The sequence below is a fragment of the Nerophis lumbriciformis genome, linkage group LG02 (genome assembly GCF_033978685.3).
Source record: "Nerophis lumbriciformis linkage group LG02, RoL_Nlum_v2.1, whole genome shotgun sequence".
Taxonomy (NCBI): domain Eukaryota; kingdom Metazoa; phylum Chordata; class Actinopteri; order Syngnathiformes; family Syngnathidae; genus Nerophis; species Nerophis lumbriciformis.
The window spans coordinates 19,980,345-19,992,764 of NC_084549.2; the positions used below are offsets into that span (position 1 = coordinate 19,980,345).

At 39.7% G+C, this 12,420-nt stretch overlaps 1 protein-coding gene across 2 annotated transcripts in view; it reads left to right on the top strand.

The window, feature by feature from the left end:
* The window catches only part of mlip (muscular LMNA-interacting protein), a 110,318-nt gene that overhangs the window by 77,720 nt on the left and 20,178 nt on the right, over positions 1-12,420 (top strand). Inside the window, exons 10-12 of one of the 2 annotated variants that reach the window (XM_061956783.1) lie at positions 3,967-4,005; positions 6,106-6,175; positions 6,267-6,401. In XM_061956783.1, the coding sequence (XP_061812767.1) occupies positions 3,967-4,005; positions 6,106-6,175; positions 6,267-6,401 (244 nt within the window). The remainder of the gene's footprint in view (positions 1-3,966; positions 4,006-6,105; positions 6,176-6,266; positions 6,402-12,420) is intronic. The other variant, XM_061956707.1, reaches the window with a different exon arrangement.

Genomic DNA, 12,420 nt, shown 5'->3' on the forward strand with positions numbered 1-12,420 from the left:
CCGATTCTGTTCATAACTTTTATTGACATAATTTCTAGGCGCAGTCAAGGCGTTGAGGGTATCCGGTTTGGTGGCTGCAGGATTAGGTCTCTGCTTTTTGCAGATGATGTGGTCCTGATGGCTTCATCTGGCCAGGATCTTCAGCTCTCACTGGATCGGTTCACAGTCGAGTGTGAAGAGACTGGTATGGGAATCAGCATCTCCCAGTCCGAGTCCATGGTTCTCGCTCGGAAAAGGGTGGAGTGCCATCTTCGGGTTGGGGAGGAAATCTTGCCCCAAGTGGAGAAGTTCAAGTACCTCGGAGTCTTGTTCACGAGTGAGGGAAGAGTGAATCGTGAGATCGACAGGCGGATCGGTGCGGCGTCTTCAGTAATGCGGACGCTGTATCGGTCCGTTGTGGTGAAGAAGGAGCTGAGCCGGAAGGCAAAGCTCTTGATTTACCGGTCGATCTACGTTCCCATCCTCACCTATGGTCATGAGCTTTGGGTCATGACCGAAAGGACAAGATCACGGGTACAAGCGGCCGAAATGAGTTTCCTCCGCCGGGTGGTGGGTCTCTCCCTTAGAGATAGGGTGAGAAGCTCTGTTATCCGGGGGAAGCTCAAAGTAAAACCGCTGCTCTTCCACATCGAGAGGAGCCAGATGAGGTGGTTCGGGCATCTAGTCAGGATGCCACCCGAACGCCTCCCAAGGGAGGTGTTTAGGGCACGTCCGACCGGTAGGAGGCCACGGGGAAGACCCAGGACACGTTGGGAAGACTATGTCTCCCGGCTGGCCTGGGAACGCCTCGGGATCCCCCGGGAGGAGCTGGACGAAGTGGCTGGGGAGAGGAAAGTCTGGGCTTCCCTGCTTAGGCTACTGCCCCCGCGACCCGACCTCGAATAAGCGGAAGAAGATGGATGGATGGATGGATGGATGTTAAAATTTGTGCCGCAGAATTCTGGACTAACTGTAAACGTGAAAGTGCATTTTGACTTACTCCAGTGTTTAGTAGTCCAGACGTGATGAGATAAAAGCGTGCACGGCCTGTTCAAATTGTTTAAAAGATTTAATCTTTTATTATAGCCGAAGGGGATAAAAACTTGCTTTACAACGGCGTTGATTTGTTTGTCAAATTTAAAACCACTGTCTATAATGACTACGAGGCTAGTGGCTGTGGAACGTACAGAGTTCTTAAGAAAGTCCAAGTCAAGCAGGGGATCACTGTTGCCCAGCAGCACAAGTTCAGTTTTCTCCTCGTTTAGCTTTAAAAAAGTCTGAGCCAACCAGGACCTGACGTCATATAAGCACTCAAGTAAGGGTACCAGGGGGCTACGCTCATTTAAAAAATAAATTTGGCAGTTATCTGCATGAAAATGGTAAAAGTTGCCTTGCTTTCTGAAAATTGCACAAATTGATCCTTGGAGGACTTCACAGTCAAGGGGGGCGATGGATGAAGTTGAGTCTCCCAATTTTACACAGAAACTTCTCCCTGACAGGTAAAACCTGAACCACTTCAGAGCAGTTACCTTGACACATACAAAGTCTTCCAAACGAGATAAAATAATTGTGTGGTCAACTGTGCGAAAAGCAGCAGTCAGGTCTAAAAGCCATACAATGGCTGAACTGCCGGGATCAGTCATTCAAAACAAGTCATTAAAAACCTTTCAGAGTGCTGTGGTAGGCTCTTTAGCCCGACTGAATAGTATCTAAAATGTCACTGTCATTTAAAACAGGCTGTATCTGTACAAAAACACTGTTCTCTAAAATCCTGGATACAAATAGGAGCTTAAAATAGGTAAAGAGAAGAAAGCGGTCGGGTTTGGTTTTGGAATTGGGTTGCATTGTTATGGTATTGCTTTGTATTATTTTGTTGGATTAGTTAATAAAAAAAAAATTAAAAAAAAAAAAATTGAAAAATAAAAAAATAAAAAAATAAATAAAAATCGATTTTTGAAAAATGAGAATCGATACTGAATCGTACAACGTGAGAATCGCGATTTGAATTTGAATACATTTTTTCCCACACCCCTAGTAATCAATAAGCTTCTTCTTTTTCTCCAGCCTCTTGTTGTGGGGCAGACTGGCTTGTACATGCAAACACATCTTCCACTGTTGCCATTTGTAATACAAAGTAGCGTATATATTGTGATGTTCATAAAGGGTGTGGGTTCTGGTAATAGGTTACTGTCCCTTTAAGGTTGGACCGCCAAGTGGCGGCTGTCGTAATATGCATCAGTTGAATAAAGGGTGTTAACGAGACAACAGTGTGTTGTTATTGTGCCGCACATACGCAACATAGTTCAAACTTAATTTGTTAGTAGACTCACTATGGAAGCGCTAAAAACTACAACAAAGATGGCGGGAAGAAGACACAGTCAAAGTGGATGCATGAAAATAAGACAGCCCACCAAATGGCGTAGCCTGGAGAGATGGTCAGAAAGTAGCTTGAAAACGGTCTATGAAACATAATATACTAAATGTTGACCAAAGAACTACCATTACATGTTATGTAGACTACAATGAAGTGTTTTAAATGTAGAAAAAAAATCGTAATAAGACCTATTTAGGTAAACTTCTCACCTTTTGAAGACACCTGACAGACACGTGATGGAGAGATCAAGAAGGTGTATGCAGAGCGAGCCCTAAAGGGGAACTGCACTTTTTTTAAATTTTATTTCGCCTATCACTCACAAAATCTATGTAAGACAAGAACACATGTTTTTTATTTAAAAAAATTTTTTTTTTTTAAATGCATTCTAACTAGTAAATAAATGCATTTAAAATGGAGCTTATGGGAGTCGCTCTATTCTGCCTATAAAATGTTTAAAAAAATCTCCAAAGACTTCTATCAAGGTTTTATATACATGATGTAAACACATATGTAATATAGTAACAGGCACATTTATAATAACATGTATTATTTACATATTTTGCTCATTTTAAGCATGCATCGTTCCCTTTTTCCTTTAACATCACTGATTACTACTCATTGCAGACTTTGTAAGAGCCAACAAATATACTAACATGTCACTTACTGTACAATGTCTGCTGTCATTTCTCTGCGAGGAAAAAAGTGGGGTGGAACCAAGCGTCTTTTTGGGTCTTTTTCTCCTTTCCTAGGACTAAATTGGCTGTCAAAGTTTTTTGTTTTTTTTTATATATATTTTTTTGTCATAAAAAAATACAATCATGTGTGCCTGTATCCCTGCAGACTGTATTGATCTATATTAATATATAATGTAGGAACCAGAATATTAATAACAGAAAGAAACAACCCTTTTGTGCGAATGAGTGTAAATGGTGGAGGGAGGTTTTTTGGGTTGGTGCACTAGTGTATCTTGTGTTTTTTATGTTGATTTAATTTAAAAAACAAAACAAAAAAAAACAATTTTATTTTTATTTTTATTTTTTTAATTTCTTGTGCGGCCCGGTACCAATCGATCCATGGACCGGTACCGGGCCGTGGCCCGGTAGTTGGGGACCACTGATTTAGATGGCTTTATAAGGCGGAAAAGATGACCTCCATTGAAAGCACACTTATATTTATGTTTATTTATGAGAATGCATTGAAAAATTACATTGGCTTTGTTTCTCATAATGATTGTGAACGACAGCTAAAATTCACCAAAAAGTGCGGTTCCCCTTCGATCCCCCTGTTGGCATTTTAGAAGTACAAAGTGTTACTGCTACAATTATATGAGATGGGGGCCCTAGTCCTTTTAGAAAGTCAAGTTCATTTTATTCTCCGTGTACTGTAGCGCCAGAACACAAAATAAGTAATTTCCTGTTTAATAGGGCAATACAGTACCTTGAAATAGCCTTTTTTTGTTCATCTTTAACATGTAAAATGTTCCGCTCTTTGTGTCATGTATACATGTGGACTAACTGAATATTATCTGATCTCAAGAGAGGATGGGTGAAATGCAGAGACGACATTTTGCCACATATTACATTTTATGCATTTCCCTTCTTATTTGTTTGCAGAACATCTCATCCAAATCCTTGGGACGTGAAACCAAATATGTGAGTAAATAAGCACATTTAAAAAGTGTGTTCTCATGGAATAATACATCTTGAATGACAACATCAAGTCATACTGTATATAGAACATGTATACATATTGTGGGATGTTTGTCCCATTCCATTATACACTTTATTACAAACCCTGTTTCCATATGAGTTGGGAAATTGTGTTAGATGTAAATATAAACGGAATACAATGATTTGCATATCATTTTCAACCCATATTCAGTTGAATATGCTACAAAGACAACATATTTTTTTTGCAAATAATCATTAACTTTAGAATTTGATGCCAGCATCACGTGACAAAGAAGTTGGGAAAGGTGGCAATAAATACTGATAAAGTTGAGGAATGCTCATCAAACACTTATTTAGAACATCCCACAGGTGTGCAGGCTAATTGGGAACAGGTGGGTGCCATGATTGGGTATAAAAACAGCTTCACAAAAAATGCTCAGTCTTTCACAAGAAAGGATGGGGGGAGGTACACCCCTTTGTCCACAACTGCGTGAGCAAATAGTCAAACAGTTTAAGAACAACGTTTCTCAAAGTGAAATTGCAAGAAATTTAGGGATTTCAACATCTACGGTCCATAATATCATCAAAAGGTTCAGAGAATCTGGAGAAATCACTCCACGTAAGCAGTGGCATGGCCGGAAACCAACATTGAATGACCGTGACCTTCGATCCCTCAGACGGCACTGTATCAAAAACAGACATCAATCTCTAAAGGATATCACCACATGGGCTCAGGAACACTTCAGAAAACCACTGTCACTAAATACAGTTTGTCGCTACATCTGTAAGTGCAAGTTAAAGCTCTACTATGCAAAGCGAAAGCCATTTATCAACAACATCCAGAAACGCAGCCGGCTTCTCTGGGCCCGAGATCATCTAAGATGGACTCATGCAAAGTGGAAAAGTGTTCTGTGGTCTGACGAGTCCACATTTCAAATTGTTTTTGGAAATATTCGACATTGTGTCATCCGGACCAAAGGGGAAGCGAACCATCCAGACTGTTATCGACGCAAAGTTCAAAAGCCAGCATCTGTGATGGTATGGGGGTGCATTAGTGCCCAAGGCATGGGTAACTTACACATCTGTGAAGGCACCATTAATGCTGAAAGGTACATACAGGTTTTGGAACAACATATGCTGCCATCTAAGCGCCGTCTTTTTAATGGACGCACGCCCCTGCTTATTTCAGCAAGACAATGCCAAGTCACATTCAGCACGTGTTACATTAGCGTGGCTTCGTAAAAAAGAGTGCGGGTACTTTCCTGGCCCGCCTGCAGTCCAGACCTGTCTCCCATCGAAAATGTGTGGCGCAATATGAAGCGTAAAATACGACAGCGGCGACCCCGGACTGTTGAACGACTGAAGCTCTACATAAAACAAGAATGGGAAATAATTCCACTTTCAAAGCTTCAACAATTAGTTTCCTCAGGTCCCAATCGTTTATTGAGTGTTGTTAAAAGAAAAGGTGATGTAACACAGTGGTGAACATGCCATTTCCCAACTACTTTGGCACGTGTTGCAGCCATGAAATTCTAAGTTAATTATTATTTGCAAAAAATAAAAAGTTTATGAGTTTGAACATCAAATATCTTGTCTTTGTAGTGCATTCAATTGAATATGGGTTGAAAAGGATTTGCAAATCATTGTATTCCGTTTTTATATTTACATCTAACACAATTTCTCAACTCATATGGAAACGGGGTTTGTATTTAAAAGGGAAGAGCCAGTCTATTTTGTCATTATAAACATGAGGAAAACAAAATCCACATCAGCAGGGTACTTGAATGCATTAACGTGTGACGTGCTGGAAATAAAGTATTAGTTTAACTTTTAAATGTACAGCCTTACTGATTGCAAAATAGTAATAAAACATTTTTTTTGGGTGGCCAATTCAAAAAACACAATTTGTACAAATTAAGGCCTCCTCACAAATAATTACCTTATGCTGTTTGAGAAAAAAATATTTTTCAAAGAAAAAATATTTAATTCATATCGGTCTCTACTTGAGACATATCGATATTTCTCTGCCTTTCATCCAAATTAATATTTTGTCAATATTTTTCTTTGACATGGTGTAATAAGGCGTCTTTAGGCAGATTGCATCAATCTGAGGCTACCACAAGAAAGCTGATGGAGTCTAAAAAGGTAGAAGGTATTCAGTCACTGTGTTTAATTACACAAAACTTAAATTATGTAAACCCATGTACATATGTGTAATGACTTCCATCACTTCTGGTCTTCAGACGATGCCTGGGATTATTCGCCCGATGACGGCCATTCCAAGACTGTCAGTGAGAGATGGAGAACAGTATCGACACAATCCCTTCGGAGAAACAGCGGCCAATCAGGGTATTCCGGGCTTCAGCAAGTCATGCGAGGTATGTATAGTTTTCATATAGTCACAAACATGTGATAGGAGAGAATGGGGTTGGTTGTCACACTGATACCGTGTTGTCTCTCAAATTCTGGTATGGACATTTATTGGAATCAGAACTCTCCTACATAGTCATCAACAAACAGAACTTTGTGCTTTTCATGTCAAATTCTAAATATTCAGCTTCTCCGTATTCGTCATCTAAGCCAGGGGTGTCAAACTCATTTTAAATCGGGGGCCACATGGAGAAAAATCTACTCCCAAAATCATGGCACCATAACTTAAAAATAAAGACAACTTCAGATTGTTTTCTTTGTTTAAAAGTAGAACATGCACATTCTGAAATTGTATAAATCATAATGTTGTTTTTTTTTTTTTTTTTTTACAATTAAGTATTACGAGAGAGGCCTGAGCCAGATTAGAAAAAATCCACAATTGTGCTGATCAGTTTTTGTGGCATATGAGCAAACAAATCGGAATTGATTTGCGGTGTAAACATAGCCTCACATACACAATCACTGTAGAAGTCTTTTGTTCACTAAAAATGTATAGATCAAGCCAACCGAGAATGGGAGAAAATTAGAAAAGTATGAAACTCATTGAAAATGAAGATGCAAACAAACATCATTTGTTTACTGGAAGCCAACACGAAAAAGAGCAAGTACCGTATTTTTCGAAAGATAAGGCGCACTTAAAATCCTGTCATTTTCCCAAAACTCGACATTTGGTTGTGCTAACAGACCTCAAACCTATTTTATTTGGTACATGGTGAAACGATAAGTGTGACCAGTAGATGGCAGCCACACATAAGAGATACGTGTAGACTGCAATATGATGGCAGTCACACATAATAGATACGTTCAGATTGCAATGTAGATTAACTACGATCAAAGTATTGGACAGGATGTCGAAAATGTGTAATAAAGTTGTACTGGCATACAAAACGATCCTTACATCTTGTTATCTGTCATTCATTCATCACCCGTAGGCTCGTAATCCTCAATCTCAACAACCACAATGCACCTGCTCCAAGTCTTTTCTAACATCCGGTTTTGCCGCAATGCATTGTGGAACATGCAGTCTTTTAGTTAACCCTTTGTTCGGCTATTGAGTAGAAAACAACTCAATTCAGTGTCAGTGTTTCTCAAATAATCAATATCAAACACATGTATAAATCAAATCAATTCCCTTTTAACTCTTTTTAGCTGTAAATAATAATGGATCAATTTATCATATTTTTTATCATATATTTATTTTATTTAAATCAAATGATCATCACACAAGAACTATATAACGCATAAGTTGCAACATGCAATATGACTCAAGTAAACAACACCAACATTGTATATGTTCCATTGAAAATATAGAACATTACACACAATAGTATATATACTTTGTCGTTATTTATATTTTCTGAATAAATTATGTGATAATGTTCAGTCAACTCATTGGTGTTGATTTTCATTCTATCAAGATAAAAAAATATATATCAAAATCAAATTAAAGTATGTTACTTATGTAGTTTGATCATTTTCCTCGACTGATGTACTAACATCATGTGGTTTATTTTGTACATATGTAGCATCAACTACAAAGATAAAAAAAATTGCTATTGCGACATCCAGTGGACACATTTAGAACATATGTTTCTTTCATTCAACAATTTCAGGTACATTTTTATACTTAGCAAACTCATCCCACAGGCCGGATAAAAGCTGTTTGCGGGCCTGATCCGGCCCTCGGGCGGTACGTTTGACACTCCTGATCTATGCTTTTACACAATGAGTAAAGGGGGAAGCTATAATTTTGATCAAGGCTGACCAAAGTGTGGCCCACAGCTTGTTTTTTAAAAGACACAAAATAGAACATCACACAAAAAAAACAGTCTTACTGTTTATGCATCCTTGCAAGATTAGGGTGTACTAAAGCCCTTAAAAAGGATTTAGTTGGCAATGTTTTTGAATGAAACCCTGGTGTAAATAGTTATTAGCTATTTAACTAGCTCAAAACTGTTGTCAGCCTTGATGCTAGCAAAAAAAAATAATAATTTGGATTTGGTGGGACTTATGCAGATCCCAATGGGTTTTGCAAAGTAGGTCCCCTTTAATGTTGGCATTCCCAGTCAAATTTGAGTTGCGCGTATTTTACTATTGACTTAGGTACTTCTGCTCCTACGCGCTTTTGAGGCTGGAAAAGCTCCCCGGGAAGGTGAACATTGTATTGCACTTGAAGTTCGGATGCAATGCACACCACACGCAATGAAATGATAAAAGAAACCTGCCAGAAAAACGATCAAATCTATTCTGATCGCTTGAAAGGAGACACCTGGAAACGTCCCCTGAGATTAGGATAAAAGAACCATGATGCCACTCAGTATTATTTATCAAAAATCAAAATGCACATCCACAGCGGAAGGGAACGGTGCGTGTGAACATCCTGGTATTAACGGACGTTTAATGCATCTGGACAGTGAACATTGAACTATGTGACTATTTAATAGAATATGCATATACTGCCCTGCGATGAGGTGGCGACTTGTCCAGGGTGTACCCCGCCTTCCGCCCGATTGTAGCTGAGATAGGCTCCAGCGCCCCCCGCGACCCCAAAGGGAATAAGCGGTAGGAAATGGATGGATGGATGGATGCATATACTGTATAATGTGGCGCCTATCAATTGATCAGATTGATTTTTTGACAGTTGATGTCAAACTGTCAGCTGTCAACAAGCTCCCCCTTGCAAGCACACACACACACACGCACGCACGCACGCACGCACGCACGCACGCACGCACGCACGCACGCACGCACGCACGCACGCACGCACGCACGCACGCACACACACACACACACACACACACACACACACACACACACACACACACACACACACACACACACACACACACACACGGCTGTCTAGTCCATATAGCAGGGCCCACATGACTGTGAAATATCATATCACCAGAGGTGTGGACTCGAGTCACATGACTTGGACTCGAGTCAGACTCGAGTCATGAATTTGATGACTTTAGACTCGACTTGACAAAATGTAAAAAGACTTGCAACTCGACTTAGACTTTAACATCAATGACTTGTGACTTCACTTGGACTTGAGCCTTTTGAATTGACATGACTTGACATGACTTGCTACTTTCCCCAAAACCCAAAGATGAAAAAGTTATTCGGGAGCGCTCCGTATTTTTCATTGTGTACTTGTCTATCAGCGTTGCGTGTGTCAACAGGTGTGCTCTCAGTACAACAGCCAATCAAATTAGATCTACTTTGTTTTCATCACACAGCATTCATCCAATCAAATTGCAGGACAACCAACGAAGAAGACATGTCCAAACCACACGCCAGTGAACAAAAAATGATACCTAAAATAATTTTGTTTGGGTATAAAAATTGCGAGGTGGTCAACACAAAACGGTTTGCAGTATGCAACACATGCGGTTCGAAAATTACTGATGGAGAGGCAACAACTTCCAACTTCGTCCGGCATTTGAAGTTGCACAAAGAACGGTAAGTTTTGAATGTAAGATAACGTTTATTGGCTAAGTAACGTGACTTTTATTTGCTGTGTAGTTAAATCAGTGAGGCTGTAAACTCACTGCTAACGTTATAACGTTATTGCAAACACAGGAATCTGTTGCAGTTCACTACCTTATTCATACTTTTTGTTCAGTGATTTTTTTTTAAGCAGGGTTACGTTAGTCAATATATCACACGTAACGTTAGACGGCGGTCAGCAGCACTGCGTATTTTAGCCACCTAAAAAAGACAAAAATAGTAAAATAAAGGTCAGTTAAAATGTATACTATATTATGAATATGTGTACCGTTTTAGCTAGCTTTCTGACATACTGTTGGTTGTTTACCTCAGTGGTCCCCAACCACCGGGCCGCGGCCCGGTACTGGTCCGTGGATCGATTGGTATCGGGCCGCACAAGAAATATATATATATTTTTTTTCTTTTTTTAATTAAATCAACATAAAAAACACAAGATACACTTACAAGTAGTGCACCAACCCAAAACAACTCTCTCCCCCCTTTTGTTCTGGGCATTGAACATGAAGACTCTTCCTTCACTGTTCCGAGTGGCCATGAGAGTCTTGGCAGTGCCTGCCTCCAGTGCTCCAGTGGAGCGAGTTTTCAGCCATGGTGGCATCATACTACGCCCCCATCGTGCACAAATGACTGACAGACTCTTGGCTAATTTGGTCTTTTGCAAATGCAATGCAGCATAGGGCCCTGACATATAAAAAGTACAACTTTTTTGTTATGTTCACGTATATGTCATGTTTTTTCAATGTTAACACTTTTGTACAAATAAATACATTTGCACTTTATTTTTCAATGTGTTTGTTCTGTAAAGGAATCAGTTAATGTTTAAAATGACTGGTTAATAGTGCTATTATAAAGTGCAATGTCAGCACAATTTTCTTTCCTGCAATTTAAAATGCACTTGTTTTAATAAATAAATACAGCGTTTGAAAAGCATACACAATCTGTGTTAATATATTAGTCTGTGGTTAAAAGGACTTGAAAGGACTCGAAACTCAAAATGCAGGACTTAGGACTTGACTTGAGACTTTCCAGTCTTGACTTTGGACTTGACTCGGGGCTTGCCTGTCTTGACTCGGGACTTGACTCGGACTTGAGGGCAAAGACTTGAGACTTACTTGTGACTTGCAAAACAATGACTTGGTCCCACCTCTGCATATCACTATATGTCATGCGCAAACATCAGGCGAAGACAAGTCAACTTCAACATCAGTTAACTCAATGAAGCCGCCTAACTGTCCACACTGAGTTATTGTTATAATTACTACAAGCGCACTGGTGTGGAAACGAAGCAGCAAACATGTCCAAAAGAAAGTGTCTCTCAAAGATGATCTAATCTCCAAGGTCAAAGTTAGACTGGTGGGAAGAAATGACTTCACACAAGTAATTATATTGTCACCATTTCAACCCTCATCATATCAGCCACTTCGGACACAGTTTTCCTCCTGAAAGGCAAACAATATGTAGGAGACATGATTAAGGTTTTGAAGAGCAATATGTGTGACGGTGTGTACAGGAAAAAAAATTAAAATAATATATACCGTATTTTTCGGAGTATAAGTCGCACCGGAGTATAAGTCGCACCTGCCGAAAATGCATAATAAAAAAGGAAAAAAAAAACATATATAAGTTGCACTGGAGCCCGGCCAAACTATGAAAAAAACTGCGACTTATAGTCCGAAAAATACGGTATATATATATATATATATATATATATATATATATATATATATATATATATATAAGGAAGCACGGTGGGACAGGGTAGTGCATGTGCCTCACAATACGAAGGTCCTGAGTAGTCCTGAGTTCAATCCCGGGCTCGGGATCTTTCTGTATGGAGTTTGCATGTTCTCCCCGTGACTGCGTGGGTTCCCTCCGGGTACTCCGGCTTCCTCCCACCTCCAAAAACATGCACCTGGGGATAGGTTGATTGGCAACATTAAATTGACCCTAGTGTGTGAATGTTGTCTGTCTATTTGTGTTGGCCCTGTGATGAGGTGGCCTGAGTGCTTGTCTCCCTCACCTGTCCCTAATTGGCAATCAGGACACACCTGACCTTGGTTGCCAATTAGGACAGGGATAGGTCATTGTTTGTTGCCACCTGAACAAGTGTAAACCTTTTTGTGCACTTCTTAGCTGTATAACTTCTCCTAGCTGCACATGCTCTTATTCAATTTTTTTTTTTTTACCTGGGCTACGCCGCCAGTCTCTGCATCTTGGGGTCTCGCTTAAAGCTTTGCATGCGCTACCTTATAATAAAACATTGTGCTGCTGCTAATGCTAGCAAGTTGGCTGTTATTGCAGACAACAGTACCAAATTCCAGTGATTGTAGTGTTTTAAAGGGGAACATTATCACCAGACCTATGAAAGCGTCAATATATACCTTGATGTTGCAGAAAAAAGACCATATTTTTTTTTAACCGATTTCCTAACTCTAAATGGGTGAATTTTGGCGA